Source organism: Podarcis pityusensis (assembly GCF_964106645.2).
Source record: "Podarcis pityusensis genome assembly, chromosome: 13".
NCBI classification, from domain to species: Eukaryota; Metazoa; Chordata; class Lepidosauria; order Squamata; family Lacertidae; genus Podarcis; species Podarcis pityusensis.
In genome coordinates, this window is record NC_138038.1 from 17,088,350 (window position 1) to 17,109,138 (window position 20,789).

General features: G+C 44.9%; 1 protein-coding gene and 1 long non-coding RNA gene across 4 annotated transcripts in view; both read right to left on the reverse strand.

Moving 5' to 3' along the window:
- Nucleotides 1-479, reverse strand: part of POLD1 (DNA polymerase delta 1, catalytic subunit) — a 31,505-nt gene extending 31,026 nt beyond the window's left edge. Inside the window, exon 1 of one of the 3 annotated variants that reach the window (XM_080976543.1) lies at nucleotides 323-478. In XM_080976543.1, coding sequence (XP_080832669.1) covers nucleotides 323-447 — 125 coding nt within the window. In that variant the 5' untranslated portion in view covers nucleotides 448-478. Of the gene's footprint in view, nucleotides 1-117; nucleotides 217-322 lie in introns of those variants that run through there. The other 2 variants (XM_080976545.1, XM_080976544.1) reach the window with 2 other exon arrangements.
- Nucleotides 480-6,822: 6,343 nt separating this feature from the next.
- LOC308460688 overlaps nucleotides 6,823-20,789 on the reverse strand; it is a 91,290-nt gene continuing 77,323 nt past the window's right edge. Inside the window, exon 2 of the long non-coding RNA XR_013978724.1 lies at nucleotides 6,823-6,878. This is a non-coding gene — a long non-coding RNA (uncharacterized lncRNA). The remainder of the gene's footprint in view (nucleotides 6,879-20,789) is intronic.

Genomic DNA, 20,789 nt, shown 5'->3' on the forward strand with positions numbered 1-20,789 from the left:
CGACCACCTGGCTGCGTTTCCCCAGCCACTCTAATTTCCTTTTCCACATTCGTTTTCCACACGACCCTTCTCCCAGGAGCACCCACACCTTCCATGCCTTCAGCACCCAGCACCCACCCCACTCCCAGTTGCTTCCAAGAGTCTCCAATAGTCCAAGGGGGCCTGCAGATGTTGCTGGACCCCCAACTACCGTCAGCCCCAGGCTCCCTGCCTCAGTCTCTGCCCCGAGGGAACCCCTATGGGCTCGCTCACGTCACCCACCATCTCCCCATACCCGCAGCCCAGCCCACCCCCAAACCACTTCAAACCCGCACACTCTCACCTCACTACCCCGACTCCCTCGACCAGTCTCCCGCCAACAAGTTCAGGGGAGGAGCCTGTCACTCCAGCCCCTTGTTGCCATGCCAAACCTCTTCCCATTGGCCACCGCCTCTGTGTTTTCTTCATCCGGGTAGCGGCGGGAATCCAAACTCAGACTTCGGCGAGTGGTCGGATGGAACACGCATGCGTAAGACCTACTACCCTCCGGCCGGCCGCCGCCGCCATGTTTGGAGTGGTAAAGCTCCCGGGCAGCCATACCTAACTGAGCATGCGTAAATGCTGTGGCCGGGTTTCGGCGGGCATAGGACTTGGGCATAGGCGAATACGCATGCGTAGCGTGATTCGCGGCGAGCGCCATAAGGAGTATGGCTTTAGGTGGGTGGGCTGAAACGGCATGTTGAGAAGGGCGCTTAAGATCTCGCCCTGTTTGTAGGATTCAGCCTTTAGCCCTTCTGCCCGTTTTAGTTTCTGTCTGGAAATGTTGCTGGCGGCGTGAGCACAGAGCAGGTGCAAGGGTTCAGGGCATCGCCACGTTCACCCAGCCATTCATTGTCACTTAATTACGCTTATATCCTTCCCAGGGATGTAGTGGCGAATTCAGAAGTGCAGGGTCCCTTCATCATTGTCACAGCTACACCCCATTCTAATATTATACAATAACCTTCTAACTGCACAGTAGGAATAAATGTAATGCATTGCAACAGTATATGCAGATCTCCACGCGCTCGATCTTCTATTTTCTGTGTACATATGGGGGCATGTTGGATCAATCCATCAACCTCTGATGAATGATTTAGAAGGATTGGGTCCAGCATCACTTTTGCTGCTGGGTGTCCTTGCATAGACAAAACCATCTCAGCCTTCTGCTACTTCTTGAAACTTCTCTATCCTCCTGTTTCTGGAACAAATGATTCTCTCTCACACACAGAGAGAATATCCAACAGGGCAAATGATTTTGAGTGCTCCAATGTCCTTTTTTTCCAAGCGAGCTAAGTTAAGGTTACCAGATTTTTTTTCCAATGCATCCAGGGACACTTTTCAATATCAAGGGATTTTGTATGGGGACTGATTTGTAAATCTGGGGACTGTCCCAGGAAACGGGGATGTCTGGTAACCTTAAGTTATGTTTCCTCTAATAGGCACACTGGACGAACGCAGAGTGGTTAAAAGGCTCCCCTTTCATGCTGAGGGCATGCTGAGTATAAATTGTAGAAAGGTTTTAACAGATTTTCCTGAGGTCAAGGGGTCAAAAGAAAGTAATTTAAAACAACTGTTGTTGAGACATTTCATTCAAAATCAGCTAGACAGAGCCAGACAGACGATGACAACATTTGGGTGTCCTGCCCCAAACATAAATACTGGCTATTCCCATGCGCCCCAGGACTGACGTTCCCCACCCTGGGTTTAGATAAAGCAGCTTCGAGGAAGCTAGTCTTTCCACTTCCTCTCCAGCAGTCTTTCCCCTTTCCTGCTCCCCCCTGCCCCCAACTGAGTGGTTAAAATGACAGCACTTAGGTAGGAAGTTGAGCAATTACAAAGCACATTTTGTCTCTTTTCCTGCTTCCCCCACTGCAGTGCTGTAGTAGCATTGTAACTCAGTTGTAAATGTTGAATGAATTGCTTCATATAATGTGGGAGTCGGCAACTTGGCAGCCCTTGGGCTGCATTTGGCCCAGTCTAACTCTCTGCTTCCCACTTGACAGCCCACATTCCTCAACGTACACACACATCTTTCACTTTAAGGCTAAGATACAAAAATGCTTGCGTGTGTAAGCACACACGCTCCCTGATTTCCCCCATCAGTTGTGACAGTTTTCATACCAAACCTTCAGCTTTATACACAGTTACTGGGCATAAACAAGACCTTGCACAGATCCCAAGAAGGCGAAATGGAGATGTAGTGTTGGGGAGACCGTGTGGCTCAGCATCTCATCCAGAAAGCTGGGATCGGGACCCTTTTTTGCACTCATGCAAAGCTGCCCTTCAGAAGCAGGAGTGGTGAAGCACAAGACCAGTGCCAGGGAAGAGCTTGCTGGACAAAAGACACACCCCGTCAATTATAAACAATCATTTTTCATGTCTATACAGTGGTGCCTTGATTGTCAAACGTAATCTGTTCCGCGAGTCCATTTGACTCCCGGAACAGTTCAAAAACCAAGGCGCAGCTTCCAATTGGCTGCAGGAGCTTCCTGCACTCAATCAGAAGCCATGGAAGTGGCGTCGGACGTTCGGCTTTCAAAAAACATTTGCAAACCAGAACACTCACTTTCAGGTTTGTGGCGTTTGGGAACCAAAACGTCTGAGTACCAAGGCATTTGACAACCAAGGTAAGACTGTATTGGATATGGGGGAGCCTCTCTACACAGCATAGGCATCAACTCCTCGGGGCGAGGCAGTTTTGGGCCCCCGGATATTTTTATGAGAGGGTCGTGCCCCCTCAATATTCAGAGGACATTGCGTCAGGCCCCCCTGACCCTCTGGAGAGGCATGCACCTCTGTTACGCACTACCACAAGAATTGATTCTTGGAATGCATTCTGTGGGGGGCAGCCATGGCTCCAGAGATTCCAGCTGGGTCAAAATGCTGCAGCTAGACTGCTGATTGGGGACAGACCATCGCCAGCACATGACTCAAAAGCTTGCATTGGCTGCACAGATGCTACTGGGGGCCAGGTTCAAGATTCTTGTGTCAGATTCCATTGCCCTTAAGAACAAGGGCCAACTGATCCTTATATCCTCACCCCATCACCAAGGCCTTGGGGGGGAAGTCTCTTAGCTGGTTACAGTACCTGTGGCTTGGACCACAGAGCTCATAAGTTCTAGAAGTCCTGTGCTCAGTATTAGGGGCCCACTTCTGTGAAACACCCTCACAGCTGAGATTGGTGTAGACCTCTCCTTGCTGAACTTCCAGTACCTACTAAAAACTTATAAAAATTTATTTTAAAAATCCAGCAAGCATTTTAACTCCTTTCTGATTTTATAATTAGATTAAAAAAAAATAATGAAAAACTTTATTGCATTTGTTGGGCTTGATCTACACCACTTAGAGCAGAGCTTTCCAAACTTTTCACGCTGTTCAGTTCCCGAACGCCGAAAACCCAGAAGGAAATGCTTCCGTTTTCAAACATTTTTTGGAACCTGAACATGCGACGCAGCTTCCGCTGAGTGCAATAAGCTCTTGCAACCAATAGGAAGCCGCGCCTCGGTTTTCGAACGTTTTGGAAGCCGAACAGGCTTCCAGAACGGGTTTCGTTCGAGACCCGAGGTACCACTGTATTATTGTAATTAAGCAGTACGATAAATTGCTGGAATAGACAAACAAGGTTCATGACTTGACGTGTTTTGATAAATGGTGTGAATTTTTGTAGACTTGCCTACGCAATACATTTGTGTGTTTTTTTCGTGTAAACCCCCGAATTGTGCAAAAGGTTTTTCTTTTTATTTCCCACTTCAAGTAAAAGCACTTCCTTTTTTCCCCCTTTCTTTTTTGTTTTGTTTTTTGGTGTACTTATGTGAAAAGCTTTACAGTACTTGGAGTGAGGGTGGGGCCTAACTGGTAAGAATTACGTGTAGGAAGGTTATGGGTTCAGATGTACCCTGTTGCTGAGCGATTGCCAGTATGGCGCAGTAACTGCTGGGGAAATTAGATTCCCCTTCCAATCATAAACCTCACAGGGTTGTCGTCATAATCCTCACTGGGTTGTTATCAGGATAAAGTGGGGTAGCCCCTATCAATGCATGCCAAACATCACTGAAAGAAGGCTGAAATACAAATGAGGTGTTAACGGAGAAATCTGAGGGCTCCCTTGGATAAAAAACAAGGACACCAGCCAGGAATACCAGAGCAAAACAGCAGCCAGTAGGCTTGGTCTTTATTGAAGACTGTCACGACAGGACTCCCACCTGCCACAAAGTGGAACAAGATGGAAGCCCCAAACAAAAGAGCACCCAAACTTTTATTAGCTGCTAATCCCCATGTTACACCCCCCCAAACTACATCACTAATACATCATGGTTACATCACGAAAGGGGAGGTCTGGTGGCAGTAATCTGAGCATCCTGGACCCTGCCCCCTGGTTCTCCTTGCCCTCCACCAAACACCCATCAAGTGTAACAAAAGAGATATTTACATTTCCCTGTTTCCCAGCCAAGTTAATCACACCGTTTTGTCTTCATCTGGGTTTGTTACTTCTGGAATGGCTACCTGTCTGGCACTCAGGTATCAGGATGCCAGGAATTACCGGTATCACTCAGGCAGAGGAGCTGCTGAGTAGCTGAGCTCACATGTCTATATGAATTTCTGGAGTTTTCTCAGTGAGCCAGTACATAGATACATTTATCAGTGAATTCTTACATTTGGTATTGTGCAGCAGAGGCCCTTCGAATAGATAGGAAGAAATTGTGATGAAGTGCTTTGTGGGGACAAATCACAAAAGTCACAAAAGTGATTGTGCTGATTTTGGTAGTGGGCTGCATGTGCATGATATCTGCTGGAGGGGCAACCCCCCCCCCAACCTATACATAAATTCCTGCAACAGAGGTTAAGAGACATAATATGAAGGATGGTGCATGTGATCAATTTTTGTATCTATCCAGCTTTAAAAATGCAGCTAGTGTCCTTGGACATGCCATTATCTCATCTACACCATACTGTACAATGAAACTGTTCATGCTGGGGCAACCCAGTCAGATGGGCAAATAAAATCATCACCATCATGGTTTCCAGCAATAAATAAATAAATTCTAGGAACTGTAGTTCATTAAGGATGCTGAGAGTCCTTAGAAGTCCCCTAACAGAGCTACAATTCCCAGAATTCTTTGGATGATGCCATGATGGTTAAAGCAGTATAAGAGTGTTTTAAATACATTTAGGTAGGTGTATATTCTTTATGCAATGACAAACCTAGACAGCATCTTAAAAAGCAGAGACATCACCTTGCCAACAAAGGTCCGTATAGTTAAAGCTATGGTTTTCCCAGTAGTGATGTATGGAAGTGAGAGCTGGACAATAAAGAAGACTGATCGCCAAAGAACTGATGCTTTTGAATTATGGTGCTGGAGGAGACTCTTGAGAGTCCCATGGACTGCAAGAAGACTGCAAACCTATCCATTCTGAAGGAAATCAGCCCTGAGTGCTCACTGGAAGGACAGATCCTGAAGCTGAGGCTCCAATAATTTGGCCACCTCATGAGAAGAGAAGACTCCCTGGAAAAGACCCTGATGTTGGGAAAGATTGAGGGCACAAGGAGAAGGGGACGACAGAGGACGAGATGGTTGGATGGTGTTCTCAAAGCTACCAGCATGAGTTTGACCAAACTGCGGGAGGCAGTGGAAGACAGGCGTGCCTGGCGTGCTCTGGTCCATGGGGTCACGAAGAGTTCGACACGACTAAACAACAACAACATACTCTTTATATTTCTGTTGGACTATTAGCAACTGGGAAGCAAGGGTAACAAGGGTGCTAACTCTTAATTCTTCCCTTTTTTCATTTATTTGGAAAGTCTTGTGTGTCTACTTGCATGGAAAATATGGTAATTGTCTTCTGCATATTACATCACTTGTGGTTTTAGTGCTTTTTTTGTAAAAACAAAACAAAACAAAACCCTCTTTTGTCATAACTTAGTGGTTTTAATGAAAATAAAGAAGTGGGGAGTGTTTAAAATGTATGGTGTGGAGCTGACCTGATGGTTGTGGGGGAAGCTCATGCTGCAATCCTTTCCCCCAGAGAACTTGGAATAAGTCCTGTGCATACTAACCTTTGTGTAAACATTTATCCTGCCAGGCTTTAAATCACCCTTCTTACTTAGCTAACCAAGGGCAGGACACCCTGGTAATTTAAAAAAAAGTAGCTTTGAAAATCCACTTTTCAATTTATTTATTTTTAGAAAGAGGTATAGTTCTGGGGGGTTTGGGGGGTTTTTTTGTTACAGGGGAAAAGGTTCCCCATAAATATTTAGGGCCTTTGTTAATCCGCCTGCTTAATCTAGGGAATTAACAGTGAACAGATGATGCAACGGGCGCTGGTTTAAATGGCTTGAGAAGGTGTTAGATAAATTCATGCAGGAGACCTTTAGCAATGGCAAAATGGACCCTCAAGATGAAGAGGCGGTTTATCTCTGAGGACCAGTTGCTAAGGAGGGGGCAACTATGGGGTAAAGGATGCTGGAGTAGATGGACCTGTGTTCTGTTCTAGCAAGTTTCTTCTTATGCTCTTAATTAATGCAAGTGTTTTTCAGTGGGGAAAACTGGATGGTCCCCACTGAATGACATTTACGGGCTGAGACACAGGATGCATTTAAAGCACATGACTTCTCCCAGAGAATCCTGGGAAGGGTCGTATGTTAAGACTGCTGGGAACTGTAGTCCTCTGAGAGCAAACTACACTTCCCAGGATTCTTTGCTGCCCTGTACTCCTGTGGGTACAGTGAGAGATTTTACTTTCTTGGGCTCCATGATCACTGCAGATGGTGACAGCAGCTACAAAATTAAAAGACGCCTGCTTCTTGGGAGAAGGGCAATGACAGGCCTAGACAGCATCTTGAGAAGTAGAGACGTCACCTTGCCAACAAAGGTTCGTATAGTTAAAGCTATGGTTTTCCCAGTAGTGATGTATGGAAGTGAGAGCTGGACCATAAAGAAGGCTGATCGCCGAAGAATTGATGCTTTTGAATTATGGTGCTGGAGGAGACTCTTGAGAGTCCCATGGACTGCAAGAAGATCAAACCTATCCATTCTGAAGGAAATCAGCCCTGAGTGCTCACTGGAAGGACAGATCCTGAAGCTGAGGCTCCAGTACTTTGGCCACCTCATGAGAAGAGAAGACTCACTGGAGAAGACCCTGATGTTGGGAAAGATGGAGTGCACAAGGAGAAGGGGGCGACAGAGGATGAGATTGTTGGATAGTGTTCTCGAGGTTACCAGCATGAGTTTGACCAAACTGCGGGAGGCAGTGGAAGACAGGCGTGCCTGGCGTGCTCTGGTCCATGGGGTCACGAAGAGTTGGACACGACTAAACGACTAAACAACAACAACAACAACTCCTGTGGGACCAGGGCACAAATCACATGAATACATAAACCATAGCTGTCAACTTTTCCCTTTTCTCGCGAGGAATCCTATTCGGAATAAGGAAATTTCCCTTAAAAAAAGGAAAAAGTTGACAGCTATGACATAAACTCATGTGCTACGTATATTTAATGTGCTTTAAATGTTCCCCAGGCCTTTTCGAATCTCCTACCCATTTTAAAAAGCTTATTCTCTCCATGTTTCTCCCCATCATTCCTCCAACCCTATCCCACAATAGGCGGTATTCGAGTAGACCTATTGAAATTAATTGACCTAACAGAAAACGTGGGTGGGTGGAAAATATTACTACATTATTATAGGCTTCACTGTAAGTGGCATGTTCTTTTTTACAACGATGAATATCGGCGGGGGTGGGATTTTTGTTGCGTGTGTCATGGTCATTACTTTCAATGGGTCTACTTTGAGTAAAGCTTAGTTGAATGCCATATTATGTGCTCCCCTTCCCCAGCAGCCAAGCCCATAGATGATTTGTTTTTCTACAAGTCTGGCTCCCAGCGGAAGCCTCTGTCCTAGATTTCCCTCTTCCATGGTACATAGTGTATGGCGCTATTATCTGATAAAGCAATTATTATTGGATAAATTATTATTTGATAAAGCAATTCTCAGCAAAGCGTCCTTGCCGCAAACGGTGTCCTCACCGCAGGCTTTGTCTGCAGAAGCTCTTAGGTCACATTTACGCAACACATTTAAGCCAGTTTCGAAGCAAGTTAACTGTCACCGTTTCCTCCAACGAACAAACCAAGGAAACTGACGTTTTGGGAAATTTCTAGTTGTGTTTGAAAGGTGTACACCTGACCTTTTTATATAGATCTTACAATTCCCAGGGCTTCTTTTTAAAAAGTTTATATTTATACTTTTCAAATTTATACATTTCATTAATTTTACAGTCATTTTAACACTTCAAAGTTTGATTTTCTCCCTGCCCCCCTTCCTGTGGTTCCTGAAATTTATTTTTTAATATCTTCTGCATAACCAAATTCATGTAATTTGCTCATTTAATTATTTTCTTTAAATATACTGTATACTCTTATGAAACTGCAGGTTATTACAATAATAATGCCAATGTTTTTATCTGTTTGCAATATACTTGTAAATATTTGATAAGCCATTTCCATTCTTTTTAAAAGAAGTTTGTTATCTGGCTTTGGAATTCTGACAGTTACAACCATTTGAGAGTCTGGGATGCAGCGGAAGAGCGTTTGCTTTGTGCGCAGAAGATCACAGTCCCCAGCATTTCCCAGGTAGAATTGAGAGACTCGGGAAACCTGTTAGTTAGTGCAGCCATTATTGAGCTGAATAGACCAATGGTCGGACTCAGCATGAGGCAGCTTCCTGTGTTCCTCTGGTTTGCAGTTGTGGCCTGTAGACCAAGGCCGGGAAGATGAAAGAGGAAGCCTGAAGGGTCCTTTTCCTCAGCCTCCACACCCACTTACGGTATTTGCGTTCTGCTGGCTTTGTTGTGGTTTAGATGTGCATAATTCGTGTGGATTGCGGCATTTGATGGTCAAAGGAGCTTAACACAGTGGAAAATTTCGTTGAATTTTTCCTCCCCATTTTATCCTGGCAACACCTGGTTTTAAAAATCGTGATATATCACCAGCTAAACATTGTAATATACCGATAGATCACGATGTCTGAAATAAGGATGGAGCTATGTAGAGACACTGGTTGCCTCAAAGGTTTTCCCCACTTCGTGATTTTTGCATAGCACACAAACACGATTCGCAACACACTGCCAGGTCAAAAAGTTATGAAACCGATATCACGTACAGTGGTACCTCGGGTTAAGTACTTAATTCATTCCAGAGGTCTTAACCTGAAACTGTTCTTAACCTGAAGCACCACTTTAGCTAATGGGGCCTCCCACTGCTGCCATGCCGCCGGAGCACGATTTCTCATCCTGAAGCAAAGTTCTTAACCTGAAGCACTATTTCTGGGTTAGCGGAGTCTGTAATCTGAAACGTATGTAACCTGAAGCGTATGTAACCTGAGGTACCACTGTACAGTCATACTTAGGGTTACAGACGCTTCAGGTTGCGTTTTTTCAGGTTACGGACCACCGAAACCCGGAAATACTGGAATGGGTTACTTCCAGGTTTCGGCGGTTGCGCATGCGCAGAAGCGCTAAATCGCGCTTTGCACATGTGCAGAAGCGCCGAATCACAACCTGCGCATGCGGAGACACACCACTGTGGCTTACGAACGCTGTGGGTTGCGAACATGCATCCCACACGGATCACGTTCGCAACCCGAGCGTCCATTGTCATGGACTTCGGACAGGTTTTGGATGATAGCTCAATTGGTTAGAGCATAACCAGTGCTTTTTTTCTGGGGGGTATGTGGGGGTACGCATACCCCTAAACATTTTGTGAATCTAAGTTTGGCCTCATAGAGGGGCAGTATTTCAATATGAGTAGGAAAATAAGAGTACCCCTAAACATATTTTTTTTAGAAAAAAAGCACTGAGCACAACATAATGCAAAGGCAAAAACCGCAGGAGGACAATGTGAGTTGGCGAGTGCCTCCGATGGCGCATAAATGAGCAAGACGTTGAAAACACGGGGGGAAGAATTGGTCTCCATGGAGGCCGTTGATTAGTTTCGGTTAACCTGACAACTGCTATACTCTCTCAGATGGAACAAAGCACTTATAATAAAAGCAGAATTAGCAATATAGAATGCACAAAAGGTTGGCTTGTTGTTGCAGAAGAGGGGGATTAAAATATGGTCATAGACAAGAAAGTCCCTCAAATCTGTGTTTGCCAAGAACAACCTCTTCCTTTCGCCTGGCTTTCTGCCCAGTGGGCACCTGTGCTCTGCTTATCTCGCTTGACCTTGTCATCAGACCCACCTGAGATCCCTTGTTAATCTAGTGTAGCTCTTTTATAGCTTGAACGCCTTTGTTCTTGTTGAAATTCACCTTATCAAAAGATCTTGGCTGTTAACATCGCGTTTCCCTTGCTATTGAATTCATTTTTTTAATTACTTTTCTCCCTTGCCAACCAGTTGAGACCAGTCTGGTGATTATAGCGTTTTGAGTTTGGTCATCACAAACAGACAGCCTATTGCAAAATACGGGACCAGTTGATCTCAGGAATCGGCTCTTCTCAGAGGGAGCTTCTCAAAACTTCGCTCCGCTTCAGAGAGACACCCTTATTGTTGCCCCCACCCCCTGACAGAAGTCTGGCCCCAGTTTAATTTAAAATGAAAAAATTGTGGTACTAGATATAAGCTTTGAATACATATTTATTTGCATAGTTTTAAATACTGGGTCCTCTGTGTTAAGTTGTTGGTGAACATATCAGACGACACAGCGATTCTTCAAACAGCTCTTGTTTATTCAGAGGCCAGAACAGAACTGAACTGAAGCGTTAGTTAGCCTGCTAATATAGAGCTCCAGTACAACGTTACTGTAACAACTTTCTAAAACTATCCAATCACTGAACGTCACTTTCGATCCCTTATTTGCATAACTATCTACAGTATCCCCCTGCTGGCCCAGGGTGAGAACTTTAGTACATAACACTCTGGGCTCAGGCACAAGGAGATGCCCCTTTTTACTTGTATACCACTGAATAAGACTTTATGTTGAAATGCATTTGGGTATTCAGAACACATCTGGTTGCTGCAATCAATATTTTCAGATACAGTATTGACATGTGTGAATCTCTTTTACTTTTGATTCTAATTATCTTTAAATATTTTATCTTTTTTTACTATTTTGATTGGTAATTTTAATATTTCTTGTAAACTTCTTAGAGGTTTTATTTCAGTCAAGTGGTATATATATATATATATATATATATATATATATTAAGCAGTTAAATTTAAAACAGTGTTTATGGAAGACAATTTTACTTGGCTACGAGTGATCACCAAAGAAAAAGAAATAAAATAAAATAAAATAGTTTTGTGCAATTCTGTACAATTATTGCTTTTTAGTAATGTGCCATAGTTATTCTTTTCAGAACGTATGTGGTTGGTGCAGGCATTATCTTCAGAATACAATTGTTTTGTGCCACTACATCCATTCCTTGTATTTTGTTCATGTGAAGCTACATTTTATTGTTTGTTAATGTATGCATATTTCACTTGTTTGGCTATAGGATTGTCCTTGTAAAGGCTCTCTCTCAATAAATTTTGCATTTATTGATCATCTTGACTTCATTTTTTGCATTTATCAAGTGGTCAGGGAATATATTATCTAGGTTGGTATTGTTTGCATAGTAAATACCAGCATAGCACAGAGAGTTTCTCTGCCCTAGCAGACAAAAACAATATTGTACATGCCTGCCTGAGAGTTAGGTCATGTTGAACTCAGCGGGACTTGTTTCTGAGTAGACAGCCAAATCCTCAACAGGTTTGGCAGTTACGTTTAGATTAGAAGTTGTGAAACAGCGGAACTAACTTTTTAAATGGAATGAACCATTCCAAATTTGACAAATGTTAGGCAACGTTTCTGTAAACCAGGAACCTCTGGATTGCCAGATGTTTATCATCTATCTATCTATCTATCTATCTATCTATCTATCTATCTTGTTGGACTCCAACTCCCATCATCCCTGACAACTGGCAATGCTGGCTGAAGCCGATGGGAATTGGAGTTCAGCACCATCTGGAGGACCACAAGCCCCCCACTCCTGCCATAAATACTAAATTAACAATTCACCTGTTCCCTTATATGTCAGGAGCCTCCAGGTCGACATTTTAAAGGAGCATCCCCCCTGTACAGTAAAGCCCGACCTGGAAGGACTGTAAAGGTTTCCAGGTCAGACTTGTACTTTTACCAGTGGATAGCAACAACAGCAGGGGTCAGCAACCTTTTTCAGCCATGGGCCAGTCCACCATCCCTCAGACCATGTGGTGGGCCGGACTATATTTTGAAAAAAATAATATTGAACCAATTCCTATGCCCCACAAAGAACCCAGAAATGCATTTTAAATAAAAGCACACACTCTACTCATGTAAAAACACCAGGCAGGCTCCACAAATAACCCAGAGATGCATTTCAAATAAAAGGGCACATTCTACTCATGTAAAAACACGCTGATTCCCAGACTGTCCACGGGCCGGATTGAGAAGGGGATTGGGCGCATTCGGCCCCTGGACCTTAGTTTGCCTACCCCTGAACAACAGTATCTTCTCTGTTTGGTCAAGCATCTTGTGGGCAGCCTGTAGCCCTTCTGAGGTTGTTGTACTCCAACTCCCATCAGCTCCAGCTGGCTTGGCCAATAGTCAAAGATGATGGCAGTTGTAGTACAGCAACACCTGAAGAACCACATGTTTCCCCATCCCTGTGGCTCTAGGCTTGTAATTTATGGCTTCCAGTGGCTGACTCTCATTTCAACCCTGATGAGATACCAGAAGGGGCAAGAGCACCAGAAAGAAGACAGCTGCCGACAGGGCAAACCTTTTCTAGCAAAGTTAGAATAGTTCAACAGACATATTATGCCTGCCAGAAACCAATTCTGGCTCCTGGTCTGTGCTCCACTATGCCCCACTTAATCCCACACCTTTTCCACAGAATCTAGGAAGCCCCAGCCAACCTCATTCAAGGCCATGAAGTGAAATAACAAGCGCAGCAGTTTGGAAAGTCCCAAGTTGCAGAGTTTGGGCAGGGAAGAGGGAGGGATGAGGGGGATCCCCTGCTTTCTTGAATTCCCAGAAAGGGAGAAATTGCTAAGAACAGTAGGAGAGGATTAAAGACATAGGATCAAAACCGAAACATGGGCATTGCATAAAAAACAAGGGAGAGGAGTGGGCGGCCATTGATTAGGTCTTATCAGAGTCAGTACAATGCCACAGTGTTTTACTTCCAAAGAGATTTTTGGGGAAATGAACAAGGGCACACTACTTAATATGGGAAAGGTCAGACCGTTTGGGTTGTTGTTTGTTGCTGTCCGTTCCTGAACCTGCAGCAAGCAGGGTTATTTTAATATTGTAAATAAATTAATGGTATAAAACAGGGTGTGGCAACCTCAAGTCGTGAATGTGGCCCTCCAAGCATATCTGGCCCCTGGCACTCTACCCAGAACACCCAATGTGCGACCATGAGGGAAGGAGGCCCCCTGGCCCAAGTCCCCCCCCCCCCGTTATAAAGCAACTCCATCCTTTCCTCCAATATTCAGGTGAATGCGCATTAAAAGACCTGTACAGCTGCATGCACACTATACCTTTAAAAGACAATCAAAACACATTATTTTCCCTCAAAGAATTATGGGCACTGTAGTTTACCCCCTCACAGTTTACAATCCTCAGCAACACCCTTAACAAAATACGGTGCCCAGAATTATTTTGAGGAGGAAAATGTGCTTTGACATTATGTACGTAGCCTAACCATTTTTTGTAACAGCCATCGAGAAGAATGTTATGTTCTTTCCCTTTCGGTCCTCCATCTTCAGTAGTTGCATTATTTTACAATTTGTGCCATTTTCTGTTCTCTGGAAATTGCGGGTAATGGCACTGAAGTATACTTTGTCTACTCCAGGACTTTCTTTTCAGGGAAACCAAATGAGAATACTTTGAAGCAACTTTTAACAGTAGGGGAATTCAATATGCTGTGGTAGTTAAGAGAGTTGTTAGACTAGGGAAATCCAGGTTCAAATCCCCAGCTGACCACAGTGCCAGACCCTTCAAGTGTCCCTATTTTCCAGGGACAGTCCCAGATTTACAGAAGCTGTCCCAGTTTCCGATTTTCCGATCCTGGAATATCCTGTTTTTCCTTAGGACTTCCCTATTTCCATTGGAGAAATGTTAAGAGTAATGTAATGGGTGATGTTGGACCAGCCTAAAACACCTAACAGGGTTGCTGTTAGCATTAAACAGAGGCGGAGGGAGAACTATGAATGTTGCCTTGACCACTTGGGGAAAAAAATACAGGATATAAATGTGGTGAATTAAATGAATACCAACCGAAAATTCATGAGGAGTTGATATTTTATTAGAAAGACCTGAGAAAAGAACAAGTGATATTTTGGTTGATCCTAATAAAACAGCTGCAAGAAGATCAAACCTATCCATTCTGAAGGAAATTAGCCCTGAGTGCTCACTGGAAGGACAGATCCTGAAGCTGAGGCTCCAATACTTTGGCCACCTCATGAGAAGAGAAGACTCCCTGGAAAAGACCCTGATGTGGGGAAAGATGGAGGGCACAAGGAGAAAGGGACAACAGAGGATGAGGTGGTTGGACAGCGTTCTCGAAGCTATCAACATGAGTTTGACCAGCCTGCAGGAGGCAGTGGAAGACAGGAGTGCCTGGCGTGCTCTGGTCCATGGGGTCACGAAGAGTCGGACATGACTAAACGACTAAACAACAATAAAACAGCCTTTGCACCCTCATAATGATAATGGACTGCAACACCCATCAGCAAGTTGTAGTTCAAAACTTCTGTAGGACCCCAGCTGCAATAATGGCACTGGTAGGCCGCGGGATTTTCATTTCCCTCAGAGTGGCCCAATGGAGCAGTCCACAGCTTTGCTCCTGTATGCTCCAATGCTGGCTGGATCGACAGATATGGTGTGCATATATGCATGTGCAAGTTGCTTCTTTTCTTTGTCTGAGACATATTTATAACAGGAGGAGTCCTTCCAGACATTTTAAAGCACAACCCAATACACATTGTACTCAAAAGTTAAGCCCTGGTATGTTTGGTGGGGCTTATTCCTTGCACAGCACAGTATGTACTGTATAGGATCCCAGCCTTAGAAGATGGAAAGTAATGGATTGAATGTTTCACTTTCATGCCCCAAGAAGAGAGCAGAAGACCAGAGACCAAAGTTCAAATGGATTAATGCCTTCTCCTCCCCCCATAATATCTGTGCTTTCTTTCCCCGTACAGCTGAAACAATGAGATTCTGCTTGGCTATAGATGTTGTTGGTGAGCTCACAGCTGGCCCGCAAAACTGTGGACTTTCCCTAACTAGGCCCTTGTCCTCTGTTTCCCTCTTCCTGGTTAAACAAAGCCCTTTTTCTAACTGACCCCTCCCTCTGCTTCCTCTATCCATCCCTGGACCAGGTCTTCCTCTTCTCATTTTCCTTCTCACACAACTGTGTGTGCCGCACTCACAGTCCGGCTGCAAACACACCATACATTGGAAGCACATTTCCCCTTCCCACCCCACAGAATCCTGGGAAAAACTTGTCGTTTATCCTTTGCTGAGCTATAGTTCCCAGCATCCTTAACAAACTATAGTACTTAGGATTCGGATGGGGTGGGGAGGCATGTGCGTTAAATGTACAGCGGTACCTTGGTTTACGAACTTAATCCATTATGGAAGTCCGTTCTTAAACCGAAACTGTTCTTAAACTGAGGTGCACTTTCCCTACTGAGGCTTCCTACCACCGGTGCCCTTCCACCATTCAGCTTCTGTTCTTAGACCAAGGTAAAGTTCGCAAACCAGGACACTACTTCCTGTTTTGCGGAGTTCGTAAACCGAATAGTTCATAAACAGGGCTGTCCTTAAACCGAGGTACCACTGTATTGCGTATGCAGCTTTTCTCTTGGGCAGGAGCTCCTGGTCAGGGTCTTTTTCTCCTCATTGCCCCATTCACTGTCTTGGCCTTAAACTTTGCATAGTTCTACAGCAACCAGAGCTGGCCAAAGACATTTTGCTGCCCAAGGCAGAGGACAAACTGAGGACTCATCCAAACCTCCCATTGCGCTGCGCTTTCCAAGCGTGGGTTGATGCTTTGAAGCTCTGTGGGTGAGCAGATATATTTTTTGCTTATCCCGGCATTTCCCTCATTTTGGGGGTAAAACACAAGTTTTACCAGGAGAAGCGTTGGAAGAAACAAAAACCAAAAATGTTCAGAGCTTTAAGGCCTGGCCCTGTGCTTAGAAACGCAGCACAAAACAAAGTTTGGAGGATTCCCCAAGAGCTGGAGTCCAACATTGTTATGTACTGAAGTTCTCACCCTGGGCCAGCAGGGGGATACTGTAGTTATGCAAATAAGGGATCGAAAGTGACGTTCAGTGATTGGATAGTTTTAGAAAATTGTTACAGTTACATTGTACTGGAGCTCTATATAAGCAGGCTGGCTGAACCCTTCAGTACAGTTCTGTCCTGGCCTGTGAATAAACAAGAGCTGTTTGAAGAATCGCTGTGTCGTCTGATATGTTCACCCACAACTTAACAAACATCATCTGAACGGCCACAGGTTCCCCACTCCTGTTCTGCGGTGCTAGAGTGGGGCTGGGGGGGGGGAATGCCCTCCCCAAGGAACTCACTGCCCCACTTGCTCAAACCCCCTTTTTCTGAATTCCTGTCAGAAGCAGCGCTCACTTCATCAGTTCTGGTGTGAGAGGCCAGATCCACTGGGCACCTCCTGCCCCTGAACTGTGCCAGCTGCTCATTATAGAAACCACTGTTTAGAAAGTGGTGTCTGAGTTTTGAGTTTCCTCTTCCCTCCCTGTCCTTTCCCCCTTGTGTGCCATGTTTGTTTTTAGACTGTAAGTCTGTCGGGACAGGGACTGTCTTGATTGTATAAGAGCCACTCTGGGACTGGGAGCCAGTGGGGTGCAGTAAGTGAACTAGGGGGGCTAGGCTACTTCCCTAAATGTTCCCCTGTTGCCTCCTTCCCCAAAGCTGGAAAGCTTCTAGGAGGAAGACGCGATCTCACATGCGCAATATCTGTACACCCCCCCCCCCCATCGTCCTCGCAATTGGCACCTTTGGCCCAAACTCAGGCATAGGCAAACTCCGGCCCTCCAGATGTTTGGGACTACAATTCCCATCATCCCTGACCACTGGTCCTGTTAGTTAGGGATGATGGGAATTGTAGTCCAAACATCTGGAGGGCCGGAGTTTGCCCATGCCTGCCCTAACTGTTCCCCTACGAAAAATTCCACTGCACGCCACTGTCTGGGAGGTTTTTTGGCTGAAGAGCAGGGTGCAAATGCTCCAAATAAGAGAGGAAAATGGCTTCACTCCTATGGCAAGAGTGAGAAATCTGTGGGCCTCCAAACGTTGTTATAGACTCCAGCTCCTATCATCTCTGTTTTCTATGCTGGAACTGATGGGAGTTGGAGTCCATTAACATTTTATGCATTTACAGTGGTACCTTGGTTCTCAAATGCCTTGGTTCCCAAATGCCGAAAACCCAGAAGTAAGTGTTCCGGTTTTCGAATGTTTTTTGGAAGCTAACCGTCCAATAAGGCTGTCTGCTATTTTTATTGGGGCACCTGCACCAATCAGAAGCTGCGCTTTGGTTTTTGAACATTTCAGAAGCCAAACACACTTCCAGAATGGCACTTTTGTTTTTGCTATTTATTTTGCGTTTTTGTTTTTGAGGCTTTTTCTGTTAATTTGTTTTTGTGACTGCATGGAACCGAGTTCAGCTACCGATTGATTGATTGATTGATTGACTGCAGAAATGGATAAAAGCCCCCCATCCAAACAATGACTATCATCAGTGCAGGTAAGAAAAAAAAATAATTTTAATTTTTAATCATCTACAATACTGTCATATTTATTTTATAGTACAGTACATTGATAATTACTTTCATTTTATGGATCAATGGTCTCATTAGATAGTAAAATTCATGTTAAAAGGGGTTGTTTTTAAAAGTCTGGAATGGATTAATCCGTTATGCATTACTTACTGTGGGAAAGCATGCCTTGGTCTTGAAACGCTTTGGTTTTGGAACGGACTTCCAGAACAGATTAAGTTTGAGAACCAAGGTACCACTATATCTGCTTCTTTTTAAAAGTCTGGTGATTCTATTGCTATTTTTAATGAATACAGTGGTGCCCCGCAAGACGAATGCCTCGCAAGACGAAAAACTCGCTAGACGAAAGAGTTTTCCGTTTTTTGAGTCGTTCCGCAAGACGAATTTCCCTATGGGCTTGCTTCACAAGACGAAACGTCTTGCGAGTTCTTGCGAGTTTGTTTCCTTTTTCTTAAAGCCGCTAAGCTGTTAATAGCCGCTAAGTCGCTAAGCCATTAATAGCTGCTAAGCCGCTAATAGCCGTGCTTCGCAAGACGAAAAAACCGCAAGACGAAGAGACTCGCGGAACGGATTAATTTCGTCTTGCGAGGCAGCACTGTACAGTGGTTACGTAATGAATACGATTCCTGTTCTCATCCTGAAGCAAAGTTCTTAACCCGAGGTACTATTTATGGGTTAGCGGAGTCTGTAACCTGAAGCGTATGTAACCTGAAGCGTCTGTAACCCGAGGTACCACTGTACTGTATATTATGAAAGCTGTTTACAGCTCAAGTGTGAGACACCTGCCCAGGAAGGTTGTACTCCTCATGTTCTTAACCAGGGGGTAGCTAACCAGGGGCTGCTTAACCAGGGGTAGCTAACCAAACATTGTACCAGCATGATCCATGACCAGTGGCACTGGAAGCTATAGTCTAGCAATTTCTGGAGGATCGCAAGTGAGTCACCCCCATTTTAAACCCTGAAGGCAAAGTTTGCAAAATGAAAGGAAATAACTAAACCCACCACTAACAGAGAAAACCATATATTCCCTGTGTGCATCAAATCGTCCCCTTTCCCCCAAATAGTAATTCCATATTCTGCAGAAAACTGTCTCAAAAGGTTCTAAATAATTGAGCAACTTTAGGGGAAAAACTGGTATTTTACTTGCATAAATTGCTGAGCCTAGAAGCCTGATCTCATTTTTTCAGAAGAAAAACAGATGCTGCCTGCCTGAAATTTTAGGGGCATTTCTTTTCCACTTACATTGGCAAGAGTTGTAAATTATTAGCACAAAATAATGCGCCCGCTAGAGAGTTGGGGGAAATCCCAGCTGCTTCCTCCATGCGAACCCAATAGACTTGGTAGAAAACTGTGGAGTTTGAGCGCCTTCTAGTGGTCACCTTTAGTGCCAGGAAGAGGAATTCCCCAAACTCCCAGGCAGTGTTGGCTTTTCCACACCCATTGCCAGCTGGGGAGTTCCAGGATGGGAACAGCAGGGGTGATTTGAGAGCCTGGAGATTTGGAGAACACTTAAACAGTGATTGAGTGATTCTGGTTTGGATTTAGCTTAGCTTTGGGGTGTGGGGAAAGTACATCCCGCTGAAACAAATGCAATATGAAAGGCTACAACCGCATCATACATTTAAAGCACTATAATGCCACATTAGGGGATGTGGGTGGCACTGTGGGTTAAACCACAGAGCCTAGGACTTGCCGATCAGAAGGTCAGCGGTTCGAATCCCCGCGATGGGGTGAGCTCCCGTTGCTCGGTCCCTGCTCCTGCCAACCTAGCAGTTCGAAAGCACGTCAAAGTGCAAGTAGATAAATAGGTACCGCTTCGGCGGGAAGGTAAACGCCGTTTCTGTGTGCTGCTCTGGTTTGCCAGAAGCGGCTTAGTCATGCTGGCCACATGAAGCTGTACGCCAGCTCCCTCAGCCAATAGAGAGAGATGAGCGCCGCAACCCCAGAGTCGGTCAGGGGTCCCTTTACCTTTACCTAATGCCACATTAACAGTCATGGCACTTCTCTGCTCCCTCCCTTGAATCCCGGGAACTATAGTTTGAAAGGGAGCTGAGAGTTGTTAGGAAACTCCCCTATTCCCCCTCAGAGAACTGCAATTCTCAGAGTGGTTTAACAATCAATCCTTATCCTCAGGGAACTCTGGGAACTGTAGCACTGTGCAGGGAATAGGGGTCTCCTAACAACTCCCAGCGCCCTTAACAAACTCTCCCATAATTCTTTGGGGGAATCCATTGCTATTAAAGTGGCCTACTAGTGGTTTAAATGCATGGTGCACATGTGGCCTTAGTCAAGACATAAACTGGAGTTCCATGGAAATCAGTAGGGCTCAACTAAATTACAGTTGTACCTTGGTTGCCAAACGCCTTGGAACTCGGACGTTTCGGCTCCTGAACGATCGAAAACCGGAAGTGAGTGTTCTGGTTTTTGAATGATTTTCGGAAGCCGAACATCCTGTGTGGCTTCTGATTGGCTGCAGGAGCTTGCTGCAGCTAATCAGAAGCAGCGCTTTGGTTTCTGAATGTCTTGGAAGTTGAACGGACTTCTGGAATGGATTCCGTTCGACTTCCAAGGTATGACTGTAATGCAATCCTAAACACGTTTACTCAGGTAAATCTTACTGAATTTAATGGGACGCGGGTGGCACTGTGGGTTAAACCACAGAGCCTAGGACTTGCAGAACAGAAGGTCGGCAGTTCGAATCCCCGCGACAGGGTGAGCTCCTGTTGCTCGGTCCCTGCTCCTGCCAACCTCGCAGTTCAAAAGCACATCAAAAAGTGCAAGTAGATAAATAGGTACCGCTCCAGCAGGAAGGTAAACGGTGTTTCCGTGTGCTGCTCTGGTTCGCCAGGAGCGGCTTAGTCATGCTGGCCACATGACCTGGAAGCTGTATGCCGGCTCCCTTGGCCAATAAAGCGAGATGAGCGCCGCAACCCCA